This window comes from Rhinolophus ferrumequinum, chromosome 17 (assembly GCF_004115265.2).
Source record: "Rhinolophus ferrumequinum isolate MPI-CBG mRhiFer1 chromosome 17, mRhiFer1_v1.p, whole genome shotgun sequence".
In the NCBI taxonomy this organism is placed as follows: domain Eukaryota; kingdom Metazoa; phylum Chordata; class Mammalia; order Chiroptera; family Rhinolophidae; genus Rhinolophus; species Rhinolophus ferrumequinum.
This window is the reverse complement of record NC_046300.1, coordinates 30,707,166-30,731,432: the sequence shown is the minus strand read 5'-3', so window position 1 is coordinate 30,731,432 and position 24,267 is coordinate 30,707,166. Positions and strand designations below refer to the sequence as shown.

Genomic DNA, 24,267 nt, shown 5'->3' with positions numbered 1-24,267 from the left:
CCTGCCTTACCTTCCCTATCTGCCCTACCAGTGATTTTTAATTTTTTTTTTGCCACCTGAATAAATTACTTGTACAGTGTATTGTACAATAACAAGAATTCGTCACAGTAATGTTCTATACAGTTGCTGTAAACACTGAATTGGTGAATCTTGAACTACGGTGCCCAGGGGAAATAGAGGGTTAGGTTTCACCTCTCTGATAGAGCTAGGATCCTGGTCTTCTGGTCACAATGTTTTCATCAAAATACATAACCTTGTTTATGTGTTTATATTCAAAGACACTTTATTTAATATGCATTTTGGATTCGTTAGCATTGACCTCATAGCTACCCATATTATGACTCATGCCTCAAGGACGCTCATCTAATGCATTTACAGTTGACCTTTGAATAACAGGGAGGTTAGAGGTACCACCTGCCCATGCAGCCAAAAATCCACAGCCCTCAACGTACTTGGATTCCCAACCACAGATGGGAAATACAGTTGACCCTGGAACAATACAGGTTTGAACTGTGTGGGTCCCTTACACATAAGTGTAAGTTATTATTATTCAAATGTGCATGCAAGTGGACCTGTGTAGTTCAAACCTATGTTGTTCAAGGGTCAGCTGTCTTTTCTCTGTAAGGCCCATCACAGCCTTCTTGCTCTTAGGAACACTAGACAGCACTTCAGCACTGTGCTTGGGGGCCATTTTAAATAGCTGAATCACCAACACGAAGCACAAAAAATGCAAAAAACATGGCACTGAAAAGAATGCACAAAGCACACTTGTTTACAGTATGAAAGCTGAAACAAGAAGGCAGAATGGTCACCTTGTTTGACCTCAGCTGGGAACACGCACATCAGGTAACTCAAATTCTTGGCCCCTCTGTACAGGTCCACAAATGACTGGGAAAGGGACACAAAACTTACATAAATTGTAATAAGTAGGCAAATTCACAAAGACAGAATCTGGAAGGATCAACTAAACGCCGAGTCTGCTTCTAGGGAACCCCAAATGAAGACAACATCATAGAAAAACTTTCCTCCTTAAGTAATTCAGGGACAACTAAAAACCTGGGAAGAAATATAAAACAATGGTTTTCGGGAACTGGCCATCAGGTAGCACAGAGAGAGCAGCGATCCGCAAGAGAGGGGAAACAAATGAGTGAGTCCTATGATTTTCCCAGTGTATTGCTGAGAGATGTTTCCAGGCTGCAGTGCAGGAAAGAGGAACCCAGGTGAAGTCTGGGGTAGCCCCGAGTTGAGGAGCTGGAGCCTGGAGACTGAGGAGGCCATTCTGAAAACGGTATAGTAATATAACAGACACACATATATTTACATCCCACATTTTTAAAAAGTTGATATTTTGTCATATTGGCATCAGTTCTTTTGGTTTAATTAACATTTAAAGTTACAAACACAGCTAACATCCACCTTCTTCCGCTCCATGCCTTCTTTCCCTTCATTCTCAGCCATACTTGTCTCCGGAAAGGATGGTTCTTTTGAATAATTTTTATGTTTTACCCCATATACTTAATATGAAGTGTCATTTTACAACTTACTTTTTCACTTGATGTTGTTTTAGAGACTTAGTTGTGTCGATTCATATAGATTTATAATAGTTCACTCGTTCTAACTGCTTGGATAGGACTTCATTATATGACATCATATGGACATTTGAGTTATTTTACATATTTTGCTAATATAGTGCTTCAGTGAATATCCTGTACATGTTTTTTGTGGACATGTATACAAATTTCTCCCAGAAGAGGAAATGTTGGGTTGGATAGTATGTGTATACTTAACATTGCAGGATATTGCCAATACGCTCATCAAAATATACCAATTGACACTCCCATCAGGAGTACGTAAGCAGTCCCTTTCCCCCACATCCTTGGCTGAAATGGTATTCTCAGACTTTAAATATTCTTTATCAATCTGTATCTAGTAGACTCTCTATTCTCTTCCATTATTCTGTTTCTCATTCGTGTGCCACTACCACATTATTTTAATTATTGTAGCTTTATAAATCTAGATATCTGGTGAATGGGATTTGTCTCCTTGTTCTTCATGATTATCTTATCTACTCTTAGTTATTTACCCCTTTGTAAGAATTATAGGATAGCTTGTGAAAAATCCTGGAAAGCTGAGTTAGGATTTTGAAGGTTATGACAGTAAATTTATACATGAATTCGAGGGGGATTGACATCTTTATGACATTGAGTCTTTTTACCCAGGATCATGATATATCTCTTCAGGTTTACCTCTATTTCTTCAATAAAGTTTATAGTTTCCCCCATAAATTTTGCAAGATTTATAACTAGGTAACATAAAGTTTTTGTTGTTGAGCATTTTTCACTTACTGGGTAGGCAAAGATAAAAAAGTTAACAACACTCTGCACTGGTAAAAGTATGGGGAAACAGGCATTCTTATATTTTATTACTGCAAGTGTAAATTAATACAATCTCCTGGAGTATAATTTGTAACAGCTCTAAATTTTTTAATGCATATTTTATTTGATCCAGACATTCCATTTTTAGGAATTTGCAAATCCATGCACATATATCTGAGATTTTGTGTGTATAAAGATATTTAAAGCAGCATTATTATAAGAGCAAACAATTGTAACAACCTATATGTGCATTGTTAGAAAACTAGTTAAAATCAACCATTGAAGTTTATCCACTTAATGAAATACTATGTGACCATTAAATAAAATGAGGCAGCTTTATAAATACTTATATGAGAGAATGTCCAAGATTTATATTTTTTCTTCTTCCTGTTTGCTTTAGGTTCAGTTCACTGTTCATTTTACAGTATCTTAAGGTGATGAGTTAGATAATTGATTTGAAATTTTTCTTCTTTTTTTTTTTTCTTTTTCCCCCTTCTTCCACCTCCCCTCGCCCTCCCAGTCTGGTTCAAGCCATTGTTTCTCAGCTTAGTTGTGTAGGACACAGCTCCCTGGCCCATGCTGGTAGTATGAGCCTTGCGCTCCCCCTGGCAGAGGCAGTTGGTGGCCAGTCGTGGGTCCGCCACTCATAGCAGCTCACAGCAGCTCTGGCCTGGCTGCCGGCCGCTCATGCCAACCTCCAGCTGCTCCCGGCAGCCCAGCTCCCCGGAGAGCTGTTGTTCACAATCTTAGCTGTAGAGGGCGCAGTTCACCGGCCCATCTGGGAATCGAACTGGCAACCTCTGCGTTAGGAGCATGGCGTTCCAACCACCTGAGCCACCGAGCCAACCCCTCTTCTTTTTTTAATATAGACATTTACAGCTATAAATTTCCCTACAATAGTACTTTCGCTACATCCCATACTTTTCGGTATGTTGTATCTTCATTTCCATTTTTTTCAAATAATTTTCTACGTTCTCATATGATTTCTTCTTTGACTCATTGGTTAGTAAGGAATGTGTTGTTTAATTTCCATGTATTTGTGAATTTCTCGAATTTCTTTCCGTAATTCATTTCTATTTTCATTCTATTTTTTGGTTGAAGAACACACTTTGTAAGAGTTAAACTATTGAGATTTGTTTTATGGTTTAGCATATGGTCTGTCCTGGAGAATACTCCGTGTGCACTTCAGAGAAGTGTGTATTTTTCTATTGACGGATGAAGGACAGTGACACCTCTTAAAATCTCTTTTTTTTTTCATCCTACTGTCTCTTTCCTGTAGTTATTTCAGAGCATCTCACCCTCCAAACTTGAAATCTCCCTCTCTTGTGCTTAGTCCGTAGGCTTTCTTTGTTTTTTCCTTCTTTCTCCTCCCTCTTACTTCTTCATTATATAGACTAACTTAGCCTCTCTCATAGTGGCTCTACCTCCTCCTTCTCCTCTTCCCCGTCTTTATTCTCCACTTTTTCCATCATTCAGATTCTCCCAGAACAAAACTGAACCTGAGAACTGATCCAAAAACAACAATCCACTCCTTTTCCCCATGCCTCTTTAGCTCAGTCTCTTTCCAGCCCTTTTTCTGAATCTACATTACAAAAGGTCCAGGAACTAGGCTGATGAGAAGAGAACTCTCCATATGCTCAGAAATCTCCATATGGTTAAAATGAGCTGATGAAGACAAACATTTTCCTTCTAGAACCACCTTCGATGGATCACAGACCCAATGGGAGATCGCTATAAACAAAGTCTTAATCACCCATGGCAGGATTATCCTCCTCCCTCAAAGTTACCTGCTGGAACTTCTGAGGCCTGTCAATGTCTAACAGAACCAAATGCAAGGCTTTGATAGTGGCCGCCTCAAAGTTGGAATCAAGTTGGCTTCATTTCATTATTAACACACTACTAAAATCTCTTTGAAGTCACAGAACCAGCAGATGCCAAGAACATGAGACCCCTCACAGCTTTGTGAGATCTTGCAGCATATGGATGGGCGGAAAGGTAATTATACTTTTGTTGTTTGTCTCCAGACTTAGAAAAATGTCAGACCTCTATACTTCATTTTGTTTTCTTAATATTTATCCAAATATTAGTTTGTGTGCATCTCAATGATTACTCCCAGCACAGTGTATGGTTATAATTATTTGTGGACCTGTCTTACTGGCTACATCTTTTCATATTTTTAGCCTCTGTGCCAAGCATCTTGTCTGGCACATAGTGGATATTCAATGATGTTTTCAGAAAGAATGTGTATTCATTATTTATAATAATAAAGACACCCAGTAGGACTTCACTGTGCTTTTCCAAAAGAATAATTATAGGTACTGAGAACCTAACATATTGGCAACATAACTCATCTTCTAGCCTCCAAATCTATTCCAAGTACTGTGTAATTATTCTTCCAGGTACTGCATCAAAAATTTGGCAGCATCTGTAATTCCTTCAACCACACTTCTAATCAGTGTAATTACTTGCAAGGTCTGTTTCAAATGTGTACTACACATTTACATGTATGCATGTGTGCACATGCACACACACGCTACACATTTTCTAATGTGAGTGTCGTGGATGGTGTCTTCACCCTGCTTTCTACAGTAGGGCAGGAATGTACCTTTATTCTCAGAATTAAAGGAATAATGAAGGGCAGAGATACACTGTTATCTGAGACTCCTCACACCTTCAAAGACCCCTGGAATTCGTATGTCAGAATAAGATTTTTGAGGTGCTAACTGATGTGTTTTGCTCTCCATAATTTCTTCTGAGCCCTAGCCCTTTCCCCGTTCTGACAACTGGTATCTGTCCTCATTACCTTGGGGAAAGGATGGCAAAGGAGTCAACTATTTGGCTTTTGAAGTTCAATAGCTAAATTGGGACATAAACAAAAGAATTTGGAAGAACAGCTGAAGAGTAACGACAGAGCCTCCCTGTTCTGTACAAGAGCCAAAGGTCCCCTGAGCAAAGTCTGTAGAGAGTGAGATGGTGGCAAACACAGTGACAGATATTACCCAGAGAGAGCTCACATGGCCAGTTTGAGGGTGGTTGCAACAGAATTTTTATCCTAGTTCAGAAAAACAAGAGTCATTGAAAAGACGGAAGAAACAAGGAAAGACACTTTCAGAGTGTCCTCAATGTGAAGCTGAAATGCACACCACCTGGAGTGCATTTTCTGGAGTTATTTTTCTGGTACATCTTACATTGGGAGCTGGTGGGAGCAATCCGAAGTCTTGTTTCTGGGGTCAGAAAGATGTTGATCACGGTCAAGGTCACAGTCCTTGGGTCACAGCCATCGCCCAAGTCTTGGCCTCCCCAGATCAGCAACGTCAGTGTGCTATGGCCTCCCCATCACCCTCTCAGGTTGGATCCACATGGGATGAACTTAGTGTCGGTGGCTTCCCTCCCAATTTGACACTCACCTGGAAGCACTGAGCAAAAGTGGTTACACTTGTTTTTAGAAGGAAAGATGTTGCCTTTTAAAAAGGTGCTCTTGAAAACAAAACAACAGGACTTTCTCCCTCATTTTGTTAGAAACGCTTTTCTTTCTTTCTTTTCCTCCCTTCCTTCCTTCCTTCCTTCCTTCCTTCCTTCCTTCCTTCCTTCCTTCCTTCCTTCCTTCCTTCTCCTTCTCCTCCTCCTCCTCTTCCTCCTCCTCCTCCTCCTCCTCCTCCTTCTTCTTCTTCTTCTTCTCCTCCTCCTCTTCCTCCTCCTCCTCCTCCTCCTCCTCCTCCTCCTCCTCCTCCTTCTTCTTCTTCTTCTTCTCCTCCTCCTCTGCCTCCTCCTCCTCCGCCACCTCCTCCTCCTCTTCTTTCTCTTCCTCCTCTTCCTCCTTCTTCAGTAAAATTGGGTGACTATATTCAATTCCAGAATAGTACTAGGGTCACTGGCATGAACTGGGTGTTTAAGGCAGGTTGACTTTACAATGTCAGGCATCGCTTTACCCTTCAACATATTATTCTAGGCATAATAGAGAATATACTGAAGAATGTTTCACTCTTTTTAGGACTGTAGATTTAAGACAGTACCAATTATATAGTTACATACTTTATTGTACCGAACACAGATCAGGAAACTTGTCATAGTTAGACTTACACAAAAAGAATGGAAATAATCTTGCTGAATACTGCAGGAAGTTATTTCTTTCAGCAATTAATTACTACACAACTAGAAAGAAAGGGAAGAGATAAAGCATTTATGCTCTTTGGCACCTCTGTCTTAGTATACGTTCCCCTGAAAGCAAACCCTGAGATAACAGCTTGGATGTAGGTTGTTTGGGAAGAAGGGGTGGGAGAGTAAGACAAAGAAGGGAGAAAGGGAATAAGGGGTGTACTGGTGAGCAGACTGCCACTGTGGACTCCTGGGGCTACAACCCCATTAGGAACTCTGCACAGGATTATGTAGACCGTACCTCAGAATATCTCCCTGAGCCTATTTGGCATTATCTGCTAAGGCAGACATTCCCCAGTTTCCTTTCCTTACCAATCGCAGTTAAATCCCTAGCACTTCTGGCCTGCTCTGCATGAAAGGTGAGCGTGTTCCCTGACGCTGTGGAAGCCTTCGGGGAGATGCAGGCACTACAGGTGGGAAGCTGTTTATGTGCACGGTAACTGTCCATCTGCAGGTGCCGGCGAGCTCGGAGCTAGCACGAGGGGAATCTAGAGCGCCGAATCAGCTGCTAAAATCTCTTTGGGAATTTGAAAAATGTTAAATACATGTTTAAGGTCCCTAGGCTGGGAGAGGAATGATTGAAGGGAAAGCAAAGAAACCTTGGATCCCAGTGGGTCCCTGAAAAGTGTCCCAAGCCCTCCCCTAAGCCAAATCCCAGGGAAGAAAGTATTGTAGAAGTGAATGACAGAAACTCCAGATAGAGAGGACCAATGTCCCCATCTTCAAATACAGCCCAGAGCAATGGCAAGGTCTCAAAGTCCTCTGCAAACAGCCTGGTGTGGGAGCAGAAGAAAAGTCTTACGCGGGTTTAGGCTGGTGGGTGTGAGGCAGAGTTCCCCATGCCCCCAGAAAGAGGAGCATGGGTGTGTCACAGACAGCCGGTGACCCAAAGAAGCCTTGCGTTTGCAGAGCAGGTGGATACAGCAGAACCTTTGCAGGAAAGTGTCTGGAGGCCTGACGGGAACAATGCCCTTTCAGAGGACTCCAGCGCAGAGAGATGACAATGACGAGGACTGCTGTGCTCCATCCCAATGCCTGGGCCCTGGGTAATACCCACAGCTTAGGCTCTTTCCTGGAGAGAGTGAGGGGATGGAGAAACCTTGAACTTCCTGAGATTGGTTCATGTCAATATGGTTCTGCACAATGTGGGTTCATGATTTCATTTATGGCGAAAATAAGAACTCTCCTCCAGCCTGTCACAGCTGTCTGTGGCCTAAGGTTTATACAAAAACAAAAACCAAAAAACTGAGCTCTCTGGTTTCCCCCTCACGCCTAAGCAAAACTTATCCTGGACCAGAGAGAAGCAACTTGAGTTTGGATCTCTTCCTGTTCATGTTGAGGTATACGCAGTCTCTGTAAGAATGCTCGTGAAACTTAGGAGTCATGAGGAGTATCTGGAGGGCTTGTTCAAACACAGATGCCTGAGCCCACCCCATAAACTACAGCTCAGTAAGTCTGAGAAGCGCCTAAGAACAGCCTATATTCTTGGTCACCTTTGCATTGGAAGATGACCCTGCTGGTAATACTTGGGCACAGAGAGAGCACTCACAAGCATCATGGATGCCAAGCCTCCCCAGCCCGGTGTGAAGGCTGTTAGATACACAGTCACATCCTAATCAGCAGCACTGTTCTTTCCCAGTTCAATCTATGCCCAGAGGGAGTACAAGGAGAGCAGAGCACCTGGGTTGTATCGGAGAACCAGGAAGTGAGGAGGCTCCGCTCAGGCATGGTCCTCCCAGGGGGTCTGAGAAAGGGAGGAGGGGGAGCTGGCTATTTGATATGCGGTGGCATGCTTTCACACATCTCTTCTTCCCTCTCTAAGGCCAAACATTGATACTCACCCCAGGCTGTTACCTTATCGTCAACAATTCAGCTAGTGCACATTGGATAGTGTATATCAGATCTTATCTCTGAGAGCCATTTATTTGACATGTGTTGCTGACCCAGCACTGTGCTGGGTGTGGGAGTGACAAAGATGGAGCTGCCATTAATTGTGGAGACTAAACAGCAAACAGCCTTCACCGTACATTATAAAAGAGTCAAGCAGAAAACATGCCTGTGGTTCAGTGACTTAGGGAATTGCCCCAACCCTCCTGGCTTCTTGCCCTTCTCTTCACCGGAGCTTGGGATGGAAACCAGAATGGTGACCAGGCTTAGAGCTATTGATGAGACTTTCTTGAATGGCCTGGCCCAGGTCTCCCATTACGTGTAGAATGTTTATGTACAAGCTGATGTCCACTGTTCCCTCAGTGGAAGCTCTTGTTCTTTGATTTGTTCAGGCACTTTAACCTGCTACCTGACTAAATTGAAAACTTCCAGAATTTTTTGTAGGCACATAAGAGACTTTTCTAAACCAAATGTGCTGTGTCCGAGGAGAAAACAGGCAGATGAAAAGCTAAAGGAAGCAACACGCAGAAGTCCTAATGGTTACCTGACTCGAGTGTTCATTGTCTCAGCTCTTTGAGCTCTGAGGTGAATGAGGCCACATGTCTCAGGAGGGGCCCGTGGTCTGCAGCTGAGGCATCACCAGACTGTTTCCCTTAAACTGGAACCAAGAACCCCAGGTCAGAGCCAAGCCAGACCCAGGCCTTGCAGAAGCGTTCCTTCAGGGCTGTCTCTGTCATGGGAAGACCAGGCCCAAGACCCTGGACTGAGGAGTTAGCGTAACACAAGGGAAAAGATGGATGGGAGACAGGTTGGAAGAACAGAGAGAGCGTGGGAGTTGAGAGAAGGAAAAGGAAGGAGGAAGGGTGGGGCAGACAAGAGGAACTGTCTTAGTTTTCTGAGCTGCTGTAACAAAGTACCACAGCCTGGGGGTTCTTAAACAACAGGAATCTTTTGCCCCACAATTCTGAAGGCCAGAAAGTCCACATTCAAGGTGTTGCAGGCTTGTTTCCTTCTGTGGCTGTAAGGGAGAGTCTGTTCCACGTCTCTTTCTAGTTTTCAGTGGTTTTCTGGCGATCTCTGGCACTACTTGGCTTATGGATGCATCATCCCGTATCTGGCTTTATCTTCACATAGCATTCTCCCCGTGCGCGTGTCTCTGTGCCCAAATTTCTCCTTCATATAAGGACATCGTTAGTATTGGATTAGGGCTCAGCCTAATGACCTCATTATAACTTGCTCATCTGCAAAGACCCTATTTCTCAATAAGGTCGCATTCACAGCCACCGGGAAGTTGGACTTCAACATCTTTTAGTGGGGGAACACAACCCAACCCATAACGGGAACACAAGTGAGAAAAAAAGGAGCAGAGAGCCAAATGATGGGGGCGGGCTCCACAGGACTGTGTCCAGGCCCTCCCCCCACAGAGAGCTCTGGACAGGGGCAGGATAGCTCCTGAGACTTTGGGCAATGAGTAACTGAAAGAAGGGACATCCCTCAGAGAAGTCCCATTTCTGAGGCTGAGAGGAGGAAGTTGGCGACAGAAAGGACTTTTGTGTTGTGTTTCGGGATCCCTGGCTTGCTTGGTTTTGTTTTTGAAAAGAAAACATAGAGAAGAAAATCCCAGCTGCATGAGGACAGAAATTAAGAGACAGAGTTGTAGACCAAGGATGCTTTGCTGACATCTGGGTGCTGAAGGGAGGACTGGGCTATGAGAAAATATCTCAGCAGCAACGGAACACCCCTGCAAGCCAGTGTCTGGGATGGAGCCGAGCAGCCTGCGTGTGTGGAACAGGGTCCCCATGGCCTGAGGTCAGGAAAGCCTGCTGCTCCTTCCAGTTCTGGTGACTGAAAAGCCTGGGGATTTGTGGGGAAGTCTGGATTCTGTGCTGTGTGGATATGTAACACTTGTTACATTGCTCATGAGCGGGGCCCCTGCATTTAACTGTGTAATGAACACTTGGGGCGGGGGGGCTCAGGGGTCCATTAGAGTGAATTTCCCCAGGAGAATAGTGGGAGGCAGAGCCAAGGGCAGCATGGCTGAGCCCCTTCGTGGTGGTCATGCCAAGATGGTCTATTCCAACCTGAAGACATCCCAGCAGGTATGGACCACATCGAGGGGTTTCAAAGTGACTCTGTCCATTTGGGGATCACATGGGAATTTTATTTCCCTTAGGGCAGCGTTAAAGCATCATCCCGTGATTCTGTGCTGTGTGGAGTTCTTTGAGGGGTAGAGTGTCAGAAAACACACAGACCTCACTTGTCTTGAATCAGAATAGCCCCACAATTGTCTCTGTATTCATTTGACAAATATTTGAGTGCTTAATCTATGCCAGCCACAGGTCCAGTCTCTGGGGAAACAACAGTGAACAGACAGAAGCCCTCCCCTTGTAGAGTTTACCTGTGATGGGAGTAAGATGAAGGATAGACAATAAAGAACTGAGCATCTTACTTCTCAAGTGTTGACAAGAGCCACAGAGATTTTCAAAGAAAGAAGACAGAGAAATCCATGTGCAGATGGAAGGACTTTTGATTTAAAAAGGTGCTCAGAGGAGGCCCCACTGAATAGGCGACATTCAAGTAAACATGAAAGTGAAGAAATGAATCATATGGCTGGATTTCTGGGGAAGAGCCATTAAGCGGAGGGTCAGCCAGGTAAAGGCCGGGAAGTGGGAAGTGGCTGGTGAGCTTGAGGCCAGGAGAGGGTGGGGAAGGGCACTGTGCCCCAGGATGGAGACTGCACACTCAGTTATCTGAGAGCCTCCTGGAAACGACAGTTCCTATCACATCATCCTCATCAACCTCCCAGCAATTCTAAACGACATCTCCCAGGGTGCCTGCCGCTTGCGTGTGGAAGTCATACAACCCTAGCGCCCAATACACACTGATGGGATTTGGAAAATATGGTCCAATCCAGCATTCCTAAGTGCTGTCAATTGGAGAATAGTGCTGGGCTGTGGAGAACAGCCACATATAACCCACCATTTCACCCCTGACTCTATGAATGGCTTCAGGGAAAACACATGTGCACACACACACACACACACTGAAAGAAGCAACTGAGTCAAAAGGAAAAACTTTTTTTTTCCCCATGAGATGTTTTAAGCTCACATTCTAAGATCAAAATCAAAACAGAAACCATGAGCAATTTACCTAAGGAATTGCCAATGGCAATTTTCCCACTCCACTCCTGGTTACAAAGACAGCCTTGCTGCTTTATAGCAATCAGGAAAAATCCACCTCACGGTGATGGTTTGTTCCCCTTAATCAACCCTCTACAACCAGAAGCCAAACTCTGAGCAGCTTGGATTCCCTCCTCTCTCTTCTGTATCGCACTCCCTCCTGATCTGGGGTCTCATGGCTTTAAAAAGCTTCTATGTGCTGCTGGTGTGGAACTTTCTCTCTGAAGGCCAGACCATTGCCCTGCCCTCCAGCTGTCATCTATCCAGCTGCCTACCCTTCCTCTCCCTGTGGCTGTCTAAAAGACATCTCCTTCACGTGTTCCAAACTGAGCCTCTGCTGTTTGCTCCTACCTGCTCCTGGACTTCCCCATCTCAGTTGATGGCAACTCTATTCTTCCAACTACTCAGACCAAAAATTTGCAGTCATTCTTGACTCATCTTTCTCTCACACTGGATATCAATTCATCAGCAACTACTATATATTCTTCCTTAAAATATGTCCAGAAGCTAACCACTTCTCACTACCTGCACTGTTGCCACTTTGGTCCATGCCCTTACCATTCTTACTAAAAAGCACCTTAGCTGGTCCCCTTCTTCTGCCCCCATTCCCCCACTGTCTAATCTTAACACAGAGCAATCCAGTTGCAATCCAGTTCAAATCCAAGTGGATTGTATTTGCCCTTTGCTCACAACCCTTAAAGGGCTCCCATCTCACCCAGAGGAAACCCCAAATGCCCTACACAGCCCTACATGAGTCTCCCCTTACCTCTTATCCCTTCCACCTCTTTCATTCTGTTTCCCATCATGCTCCACCTTGCCTGCTCTCTTCCAGCCATGATGACCCTCTGCTGTTCCTCTAGCAGGTCAGGCACACTTTTGCTTCAGGACCTTGGCATTTGTTATTCTCTCTGCCCAAAATGCTCATCCCCAGATAGCTGCCTAGCCCTCCTCCTTACACAAATGCTAACTCTTCTGTGAACTGTTCTCGTGCCACTCACTGTCAAATTCCAACCTCTAGTCCATGATCCCCAGCCCCCTTCCTTGCTCTATTTTTTCCTTAGCTCTTATCACCATCTGATCTACTGTATATTTTAATAAATTACCTGTCTGTCTCTCCCACTAGAGTGTACCCCCCACGAGGCACAAATTTTTGTCCGTTTTATTCATTGCTATACTCCCAGCCCCCAGAATAGTTTTGGCACATGGCAGGTGCTTATTAATATTTGTTGGTTAAATGAAGGAAGTTTTATAACTGAAGGCGCATAGTTTGCATTCAGATGCCCTTTTGGGCAGGAGGGGCTTACAAGAGCAGCGTCCCTCCTTTTCAGAAGGTCAAGGACAGTTGTCCTCAGGAAGGGAGGGAGAGTCTGGTTGAACTTTGCAGATCACATGTGGGACACTGCGGGTGCAAATAGACAGTTCCTCGCATCTATGTCACATGTACAGCCTTCCTGAAATAAGGAGGGGATACTCTTTCCTGCCCCTTTAGGTCGGGCCAGAAGTCTTCCTAAGAATGAGATTCAAATCTGAACTCCTGGCATTTTCCTGTTTGGGTTTGGTCCTAGCAGTGACGACTTTTATTTTCCTCTGGAGCTGTATTCTGTGGGGTTGTGCAAAGCCTGGGAACAGTGAGGGCATTAGGACCAGGAGTGAGACGCATGCCTGGCTCGGGCTGTGTCTGGCAGAGGGCTCTCAGCTGAGCACGGAGCTATGTGTGAAAGGAAATCAGGCACTGTCTGCCGGCTTCACATCTGTTGATCCGACCTGACTTGAAGCGTCCAAAGGAGGACGGCTGTCAGCTCTGCTGGACTGAGGACCCACCATCTCTCCCCCAGACATCGCGTAGCAACCTGACCATTCATGCAAGGGGGGAAACGAAACACATGGGACTAAACACCTGAGCAGAATGGAAATAATAATTTTTTCCCAAGGAGAAACAGGGGGTGAAAGGGGGCAAACAATTTAATTTGAAGTCCCCGTGAAGGGGCTTTCAGAAGGCAATTAAAGAAGTCCACTCAGAGAGGACCTGAAGTGGGACTTGGGTCCTGTGTCTTTCTGATTCTAAGTGGAAGCCGGTCTTACACACGCTGTTGGCAAAGCCAAATGGGATAAAAGGATCAGGTTAAGTGACGGGCAAAATACTTCCAGGTGGAACCAGGAACCCAGGTTCTGCTGCAAGCTTGAAGGAACCTGGAGCAGGAGGAGAAAGCAAACTTGAACATGACCTGTTGCTTTCGGCAAGTTCTAGCAATATGCTCCTAAGGAAGCGATACAGGCATGGACCATGCAGGCTGCAATTTCTGCTGCTCTTCCTGATGCTGGGATGCGTGCTGTTGATGGTAGCCATGCTGCACCCTCCCCCGCACGCCCTGCACCAGGCTGTCACACCCCGGGCCACCCAGCACAGCCCTGAAGCTGGGTACCGCTTGAACTTTGGGGAATCCCAGGAATGGGTGCTGGAGTCAGAAGATGAGGGCCAGGAGTATGGCCCCCTGGAGGACCTGCCGCCTTTTATTTCGCTGAGGGAGGATCAGCTCCTGGTGGCTGTGGTCTCACCCAGGGTCAGAAGGAACCAGAGCCAGGGCAGGAGAGGTGGCAGCTACCGATTCATCAAGCAGTCGAACAGGAAGCTGGACCACGAGTCCCTAGAGAGGGACTGGGGAGCCGAGGAGGAGGACGGGGAGGTATCTGAAGAAGATGAGCTGACCCCACTCGGCCTGGAGGAGGCGCTTAGCTCCCGCATCCCCCTGCAGAGGGCGCTGCCCGAGGTACGGCATCCGCTGTAAGTAAGGCCTTCGCTTCCCCTTCCAGCGATACTGGGGCTTGTTCAGTAAACGAGGGCTACAAGCTTTCTGCACCCCATCTCCACTATACCTAGGGCAGTGCTTCTTAAGGTGTGGCCCCTGGACCACCAACAGCAGCATTCACCTGGGAACTTGTTAGAAATGCAGAGTCTCAGAAACCACCCAGACCCACTGAATCAGAAACCCCGGGTGGGGTCCTGTGGCCTGTATCTAACTAGTCCTCAAGATGAGAACCACTGTCCTAGAGAACAGAAAGGTAGCAACTCTTACTTGTTTCTTCTCTTCGCTGTCCTGGGGTCTAGTCTTTCTGATTCTGGATTATTGGGTCAAGTAGCTTTATCTGTACCTAATGCAGGAGAGGTCTTTGAGCAGATGTTCCCCAAGGCACCTTCCGGTTCTAATACTCTGACTCAAACACATTTTGATATTATAATTGTTACTAGTGTTTGTTTTTATTCTACATCAAAATAACAATTGCAGATAATATTTATGTGGCTCTTGCCATGTGCCTGGCTTTCATCTAAGAACTTTTCATGTATTAACTCATAAGGTCCTTACAACTCTGTCGGATGGGTGCTAGTATTACCATCATGCCTATTTTATCATTTTGAAAATAAGGCACAGAGAGACCAGATGACCTCCCCACAGTCACACAGCTAGTAAGTGCCAAGGTGGGGCTTTGGATCTAGGCAGAAGCTGCAGTCTGCCTGAACTAGCACTCTAAGCCACCTTCCTTAGTCCACTAGACTAAGGGGACAATTGCAGTGCCCAGGAGCTGGAATACTGCACTGATGCAGCCTAACCTGGCAGGGTGGTCCCACCCTCAGGAGCAAGCTGGGAAGTGTGATGACATGTAGGCTGTGCCCGGGGGATGGTGGGCTCATCCTGTACATGGCTGCCTTCCTCCCCCTCCGCTATCACCATGGCTGACTGAAGAGAAGGTGGCCTGGTTACCAGCATCTAGGGGCAGTGCAGCTGGTCCATTTCAGTTAGCTAGGACCCTGCCCTGTAAGTCCCTGCTCTCCCCAGAGCCCAGAGAGTTTCCTGGGAAGCAAGCTAACCCTCCAACCATCTGGGTGAGGGGATCCGCGTAGAGCAGCAGTTGGGAGCAGGACCACTTCTTCTTCCCATCCTTCATGGGCTCCCGCTCAGCCTGGCTACTCGCCCACTCACTCTCACGACCCTGCAAATGCAGGACAACACATGCGCGTCACGCCTCCGTACATTGTGTGCCTCATTCACTTCCCTCTCGTCCCAACCCTGCTGTTCTGACTTCAGTTCTTGGCTAGAAAAGCTCTTTTCAGGAAACTCCCAGACCCAGCCAGGCCCACCCCCTTGCAGTTTTGTGCTCTCTGGAGTTTTAACTCATAATGCTCATTACAGCCGAAGCTAAATGGTCATGGATGTGTTGGTTAGTTCAATGCCTGCTTTCCCTGCCATGCAGTGAGCCCATAGGTCCCAGCACACAGTAAAGAAATGATTGCTGAATGAGTGAATACAGAGTTTTCAATGATTGTTCATACGTTTTTGTCTTTGGCCTAGAGAAAGAATGATTATCCTCATTTTGCCAAGAAGAAACATGTCCTCAAACAAAAGGTCTTTGGTTAGCAAAGGGGTGTGTGTGTGTGTGTATGTGTGTGTGTCTCATTGTGCACGTGTGCTATGCACACGCATATCTGTGGGTACATTGTGTATGTGTGCTTGTGCGTGTGTGTTATGTGTGCATATGTGTTGTGTGTAGTACATGTGTGCAGTGCATTACATCGTGCTGGTGTGCCTGGTGCCTGTGCATGTTGTGTATGTAGTGTGATGTACACAGGTATGAGTTGTATGGTGTGTTGTCACGTATTTGTTGTGTGTGGCACATACGTATTTAGGAGTGAATGCTGAATATGTATTATAAATGTGTTGTGCTAGTGGTACATGTGTATGTGTGCAAGAGTGTTGTGTGTCAGACGTGTGGTGTGAAGTGCATGGGTGTGTATTGTGTGTTTGATGTGAGTGTGGGTACATTTTGTGTTGTGTGTGATGTGTGTATATGTATGTGCATGTGTGCGTGTGTGCGCGCACCATTTCAATGGTTGCCTCTTCAAACCAGGGAACCAACTCATCTCAGTGTGCCTGGGACTTCCCTGATTTTAGCACTGAGAGCCCCTACAGGTCCCAGGCAAACCTGGACAGTTGGTCTGTGCACTCCTAGCCTTTCACAGTTCTCACGGGACCACCTCCAGCTCTGTCCAGAGGTGTGTGGCGCCCTCTGCTGGCTGCAGCCGGTCTGTGCGGCCTGGGTGCCCAGGCCCTGGCCTCCAGACTCTCTTCTCTAGTCTACACTTCACGCACTGGGTCTTCCCTTCCCAGCACCCCTCCAGGATACACAAGGGATTCTCTGCACAGTGAGGCAATAAACCTCCAACCTCCCTCCAGGGTGACAGGATTTGCCTCCCACTACTTTAAAACAGGACCAAAATACAACCCACTAAGAATAGCCATGTATTAAGCATCCACTGTATGCAAGTCCTGCCCTGCTGCTTTCCCAGAACACTAGACGTCCCACAGCTCTGCCTGCTGCTGAGTCACACACCGTCATCCACCCCAGAGCTTCTTGCAAGCTCATCCTTGACTCCTAACCCAGACAAGACCAGCTGGCCCCAATTTACGCACCCAAACCCCCAAACCAGACCCGGCCTTTGCTCATTTGGCCTATCTAAGCCGCAAACCTTTTCTGAGAACCACTGAGTCATTGCTGGAGGTCAGTTTGAAAAGGGGTCATGAGAGGAGAGTTACCAATAATGCAAGACCAAAACAGCAAAAAATCACTGTAAAAGATCAATAGACAATCTCTGGAAAGAGAGGTAAAACTATCGTGAACATTTATTAAGCACTTATTATGCGTTCAGAATTCTGCTAAGTGGTGTTCACTTGTTTTCATAATAAATCCAGAAGGTAGGTAATTTTATCATCTCCATTTTATGGATGAGAAAACTGAGGCACAGAAAAGAGAAGGGTTTGGGGTCAGGTCATCTGACCAGATGTTTCTGACACCAAAGTCACGGTCTCTTCGTCATCATGCTGTACTTTCTGGGCAAGTCCCATGGGCTGGAAGTATTTCAAGTTTTTTCTTCCATAAAAGTGGGGAGCTCACACCGGTCCACAGGGAGACGTGGAGGAAGATGTATATCAGCATCCTTGGTGGCACCAAGGAGTTGGGAGCCACCTGGGCATCTCATCACCGGGCACTGCAGGAGCTGGGTGCAGCCCAGAGATACTCTGCTAGGACTAGAAGCAACACCCTCCTCAGTGCACAGTACTGATGGAGAGAGACCTTCAAAGTACCATGCGGAGTGAAAAAGTAAGACACACAAATACCATATGATCTCACCTATGTGTGGAATCTAAAGAACAGAATAAATGAACAAACAAAACAGAAATAGACTCATAGATACAGAAAACAAACTGATGGCTGCCAGATGGGAAGGGAGCTTAGGGGATGAGTCAGAAAGGTGAAAGGATTAGAAAGTACAAATTGATAGTCACAAAATAGTCCCAAGGATGTGAAATACAGATGGGGAATGTAATCAATAATGTCGTAAAAACTTATGTGTGGTGTCAGGTGGGTACTGGACTTATGAGGGAGGATCATTTCATAAATTATATAAATGTCTAACCTCTGCTCTACATACCTGAAACTAATATAAAATAATATTGAATGTCAATTACAATTAAAATATATATGTATAGTCATGGGATGTAAAGTACAGCATAGGGAATATAGACAATGGTATTGTAATATCTGTGTACGGTGTCAGAGGGGTAGTAGACTTGGTAGGGATATCACTTTGTAAGGGTTGAAAATGCCTAATCATTATGTTGTTTTGTACACCTGAAAATAATAATAATAATAATAATAATAGTAATAATAATAATAATGTAAGATGCAGAAAGAGGGCTGTAGCACACCATCACCAGGGGAAATGTGAACTCCATGTATGTCAACAATCCATTCTTTACAAGAACAGATGAAACACAATGGAATGGTTATTCTGTGGGGAGGGGATGGTCCTGGAGGCAGGAGCCGGGATAAAAGTGAATGAATCCGTAGATGAAATGAAGAGAAGTGCCCATGATAAAGCGACCGATTGAGAACTAAGATTGACTCAGCCCTTCCACGCTGCTGTCCAAGGGGGGGCGGGGAGGAACCAGCCTTGCTGCATGCAGCCTCCTGGAGCATTGACAGCTTTCAGGCTCTTCCAGGCCCAGCTCTCCTTTGATCATCCTGGCATCAGCTGTAGGGCAGTTAATGTCCAGGATCAAAGAGACTCCCCACTGAGAAAGTGCTTTGTAATCTCTCCTCCAGGCAGTGGCTCTGAAACTCGAGTGTACATCAGAACACCTACGGGGGTTTGTTGAAATACAGATCCCTGGCCTCTGCCTCTCTGGGTTCTGACTCGGGTGGTCTAGGGTGGTGGGGTCCAAGAATTTGATTTCTGTGAGTTCCTGAGTGCTGCTGCTGCTGCTGCTGCTGCAAGACACTCTTTATACCAAATAGGTCGGACAGAGCCATGCTTCTCAAACTTGAACGTGCATGCAAATCTTGTTAAAATTTGGAGTCTAATTTAATAGTTCAGCGGTGTGGCCCAAGATGCTACATTTCTATCTGGCTCCCGGTTGGTACCAGCACTGCTGGTCCACAGATACTTTGGAGCATCAAGAGGCTACATCCCTGGTTCCCAAAAGTATGTGCATATCAGATTCCCCCAAATGTCTTGTTTAAAAATACCAATTTTTTTTAGATCCCATCACTGGAGACTCTCCTTAGTTCTAAGTTGGAGCCCAGTGATCTGAATTTTTAAAAGCTGATGCAGGACAGTTTGGAGAACCACCGGTCCAAAAATGAGTGAAAGTGGATGGAGAGGTAGTAGAGTTCTGGAAGGTTCCATAGAGGCAGTTGAGATTGGAAAATGGAGAAGAGAGGAACACAGTCCCCCTCATTACTGGGGTTTTTGTACATAAACATAAATGTTAGCTCAGCTGTAACTGGCTGTGTGCTACTTGCTGGCATCAACTTATAACTTGCATTTAAGGTTAGGCCCATGTTTCCCTGGTTTATATACAAAGTCACCAACTGAACTTGGAGTTGAATCCTGGCACCACCTTTTACTATGTGACCTTGTATCATCACAATTTCTCTGAGCCTCAGTTTCCTCAACTATAAAAGGGAGATAACACCCTTGCATTAGGTTAGAGACCAAGAAAGACTAAATGTGGATGATTTTTCACCCAATATTCAAGTCCAAACAGAAGCTTCCCTTACCATATTCTTGAGTACAGGGCATAGGAGTGAGTTGGAAAGATGGCAGAAAGTTGGAGCAGGCAGCTGTGAGCATCACATCATTGTCCTTTCTCTGATCAGCTATGTTCTGCCCCAGTGGTGGGTAAATCATCACAAACTTGGGGCACATTGGAATTATCTAGAAAGTCTTAGAAACTACTCATACGCAGGTCCGACTTCCAGGGATTCTTATTTCATTGGTCTAGGGAGGGTCCTGGGTGTCCCCGGGTGGTTCTAATGTGCAGCCAGGGCTGAGAACCAGGGCTGCCAGAAACCAGGTAGGCAACAGCATTTCACAGCCAGTGGGGAGAGGCAGGAAGGGGTAGCTTCTCTCCTGCCTGGCCCATCAGTTCCCACCAGGCAGTGAGCCACCCCAGGATGGCTCTGCACCCCTTGTTGGCTTAGGCAGCCTGGGCTGCAACAGGGAACGGAGACAGCTGAGAGGACCTCCATAAATCTGAGCGAGTGGACTCGTCCTGGGTGTGGGGGTGCAGTCAGGGAAGAGCAGGCATAGGCTGGGGCAGAGACCCAGGTTCATCCCCTCTCCCCAGAAAAGAAGGAAAACAATCGAGTATGGTCAGTAGGAGTGCTGGTTCTGGGGCCTGGCCAGACAAGTCACCAAAGGAACCCACAGACACCCAGCTTTCGGCCCTGGAGACCAGCGTTAGCACAGCCAGGAGCAGTGCCTCCCCTGGATCTGCACTCTGGATCTGTCGCCACTAAGTGGGGTTGTGGAGTGGACAGGGCTGAGTATAATCCCTTGAGATCAAGCTCGTGGTAGGCAGTGAGGTAGGGTCTCGCTTTGTGCTTCAAGTTGGCCTTGGATATTGGGTTAGAGGAGTCGGCCTGTCTTTTTCATTACTGGAGATAATTGGTATTGCCCCCGTGCCACTCACAGTATGGTCCTCAGACCTGCGGCAGCAGAAATGCAGCCTCTCAGGTCCCACTCACACCTGCTAGATGAACATCTCCATTTTAACAAGCTCCCTTGTTAAAGGTGATTTATATCCATGGTACAGTTTTAGAATCACCCACAGCCCTGGCTGCACATGAGAATCCCCTGGAGAGTTTTACAAATCTTCACGCCCAGGCTCCACCCCAGACCAACTAATGACACACAATTCACTGAGACTTGCTCCGAAGTGATTCGAAGGTGCAGCTGGGCCAAGAACTACTGACAGGCCCTTTTAGGTGAAAAAGAACAGAGATACTCACATTACTTCAGGGAGGGTCACCGCAATTCTGCACAGGAAGTAAGGACAGGGACAGTCCAGGGACAGCTGCAGGAGGCGCACAGCACGCGCAAGAAGAAGGCTGACAAGCCACAGCAATTCCGGGACTGGGCCTTCCTGATGTCTTTAAGCAGCTGGTGTCCCTGGCACCTCACGGCAATTCGCCCTGCTAGTATCTTGCCACTGACACCCACTGCCCTTTACTCCAGCTGTGGTCCAGGATCAGCAGCATTGGCGTCACCTAGGAGCTCACTCACCAGAGATGCAGAACCTCAGGACCACCCCACACTTCCTGGATCTAAATCTGCATTTATGGAGATGCCAGGTGATGCCATGCAAATGAACATCTGAGAAGCACTGGGCTATCTCTTGGCTTCTGCTGCCTCATCTTTGGCTAACTGTCCATTCTGTGACCTGCTCCCAACTGCTGACCCTTTTCATATGCCTGAAGATCAAACTCCTTGAGATAGAGCATCTGGAAGGTTCACGCGGCCACTATCCAGGGAGGCCAGTCCTGTCAGGGGAACTAGTGCACCAGGACGCTTCTTAGGCCTTGGTCAGTATTCAGACTGGTGACTCCAATCAGTGCCTATCTCTGGTCCAGGGCTAGGGAGTCAGGATCAGAGCAGGGCCAAGATGCCCAGAGTGCCCCAGAAGGATGCTGTGAGACTTCAAAGAACCCCCACAAAGAAGGGGACTGCATGCCCCTTTCATGCACTGTAGGGAATGAATGACAGGCTGATGGCATCAGTCTCAAGTGCAAGCTCCAGTCCTTCCCACACCTCTGTCTCATCCATAAGCTCCTTTGTTCATCCCTCTAAGGGATCACCTCAGGCTGTGTCCCAGCCCTCCTCTCCCAAGCCCTGGCCTAGTAATTGGTGTTCTCAAGATGAACCATACCAGTTACAGACAAGCTGGACTAAACATTGGAATTTTCTCAGAATGTAGGGAATTAGCTTTATGGTATTACTCTCCTGTTTATATTGACAGCAAGTCTATACACTCCTTGAGAGCAAGAATGGTGTCTTCCTTCATTCACTGGACAGATATTTATTTAGTAGTTATTAATGGTGAGAAGGTGAGCAAGACCCAGCGTCCACCCCAAGGAGATTGGAGTCACTGGGGTTGCAAACATATAGCCAGGCTATTGCATGTGTGGGCTCAGGACTGAGATATGGAAGCCCACCTGAGTTGGGGGGAGAACTGGGGATCAGTAACCCCAACATAGCTTTAGAAAACCTGGCAGAAACCTTCCTACTCTGGCCCAACAAGGGGAGGGTGGGGGAGTGTTTGTGCCACAGCCAGGCCATCTGGTGCAGTGCTGTGACTCACTCCCTTTGAATCATCACTCAAACGTATTTTCCCAGTTCACACGGGATCCTGGAGCTGCATGAAGAGAGGGTGTGCATCTGTGTGTAAACACAGACCTGACCTCCTCTGATCTTGGAGTGCGACGCTGTAAAGCTCACATTTCTTGAGCAGTTCTCTTGGGCCAGGATGATCCCTTTTAATCCAGGCAGCATCCCTGGGCTGGAGAAAGGTATCACCATCCCCACGCTGGCTAATTAGGGGATGGAAATGGCAGAGCCAGGATTCAAAGCCAGGTTGATTTGATTCCAAAGCCCCCGACATTTCCTCTCCTCGGCTGCCACTCAGAAGATGGACAAATGAGATCGGTGTGTGTGTGGGGGGGGCCTTTTGGACACGTGTGTGTGTATACAAACTGAGATAGTGAAATAGTCACCTGATACGTGGCTGAAGGACAAAGAAAGTAGCCCCATTATTTAATAATAAAAACACGTGTTCCTTCATGGCTTCTCTCCATGAGTACCTGGTCACATGTGGACACTGTGAAGCAATGTCCAAAAGCCATGTGTGTGCACTGCCTCATTGATTTCCTCAGCAAAGCCATGGCATAGCCCAGATAGAACCGGACTGTGCACCCCGACCTGGCAGAAAAAAATCTGAGGTGCAGAGAGGTGGTGAGCTGCCCAAAGCCCCTTGTGTGGACCACTTAGCTTTTGCTCTTGTTTGTTTACCTACCTACCTTATTCCCTCAAAGGATTTGAAGATACATCATAAAATTGAAAAATTGCTATTAATATACTTTAAAATATCTTTCCTTCAGTTCCTGGTACATGCTAAGCCCCTTTCCACCTCTAGGCCTTGGCAGAGACTGTGACATCTGCCAGAAACACCGTTCCCCACCCCCCGTGCCTTCTCTGGACTGTGTCCTACCCACTCTTTGGGTCTCGCCTTTCATCTCATGGCCCCACTCCTTGAGCATCTCTTTGGAGCACTCACTGCAGTTGTTGAATAATTATTTGGTTATCTGTTTAATAGGATATAAATTCCGTGACATCATAGTTTGACCTCCCCCAAAAGCAGACCCTGAGACAAGGATTTGTTGTGCAGGTGATGCCAGGAAACACTAGAAAGGGACTGGGGCTGTGGAGCAGAGAATAGAAGGCAGTCAATGGAAGGTGTGTTTTCAAGGCAGTTACCTCTGTGGACAGCTAGCGCTTAGCCCTGCAGGGGAATCTGGGAATCGGTATGGAACGCACATCTCATCATTACTCACCCCCAGGGTTGAGGTTGCTGGATATAAATACACCAACTTTTTTAAGTCACTGGCTGAGGGCAGCTCACAGGGTTGGGTGGGAGGTTAATTTTCTCCTGCTGATGGTTGGGGAAAGCATCTCTGGCAGTCAGAAGAAGCCCTCGGGCAATTGGAAGTCAGGCTGTCCTGTATTATATATAATGTTATAGCCATAGGGGATGTGGGCAGGGAAACCACAAATTCCACTTCAAAGATCTTATCTATTTAATTCATCTTTCAGTCTTCAGTGTAGTAGGTTGTCAACAAATATCCGTTAAATGACTGGTTGGAAAGATGGAAGGTCAAGATCAAAGAGAAAATTAGAATGAAGGTAGGTAATCCATAGAACCCTCTCAATGACTAAATATCCCATTTCCTTCCTCTGAGCTTTCTGGCAGCCAAACTGCAAAAGGAAACACAGTAGATATCATGGTCCTTATTGTTCATAAGGAGGAAAAACACCAGGTTCTCAGAGGAGGAAAAGCTTTTCCTGGCACTTGTATCTGACAGGAATTTTCCACCAAAGCTTCGTAGAGGGGATAGTAATTGATAGAGGAGAGAAGACCCTCAACAGGTTTCCTCTGTAATGCAAAGCAGATTTCATAAAACTGATTCTTGTACTGTCCTTTGAAGAAAGTTTAGAGCATAGCACCAAGCATAACTCCACATAAGCAAATTTCTAAGGTAGCCAAGATAGTAGGATCTAA

At 46.3% G+C, this 24,267-nt stretch overlaps 1 protein-coding gene across 1 annotated transcript in view; it reads left to right on the top strand.

Moving 5' to 3' along the window:
* Positions 1–13,103: 13,103 nt before the first annotated feature.
* The window catches only part of GALNT15 (polypeptide N-acetylgalactosaminyltransferase 15), a 42,457-nt gene continuing 31,293 nt past the window's right edge, over positions 13,104–24,267 (top strand). The window contains exon 1 of the mRNA XM_033132954.1: positions 13,104–14,378. Within this exon, the coding sequence (XP_032988845.1) occupies positions 13,849–14,378 (530 nt within the window). The 5' untranslated portion in view covers positions 13,104–13,848. The remainder of the gene's footprint in view (positions 14,379–24,267) is intronic.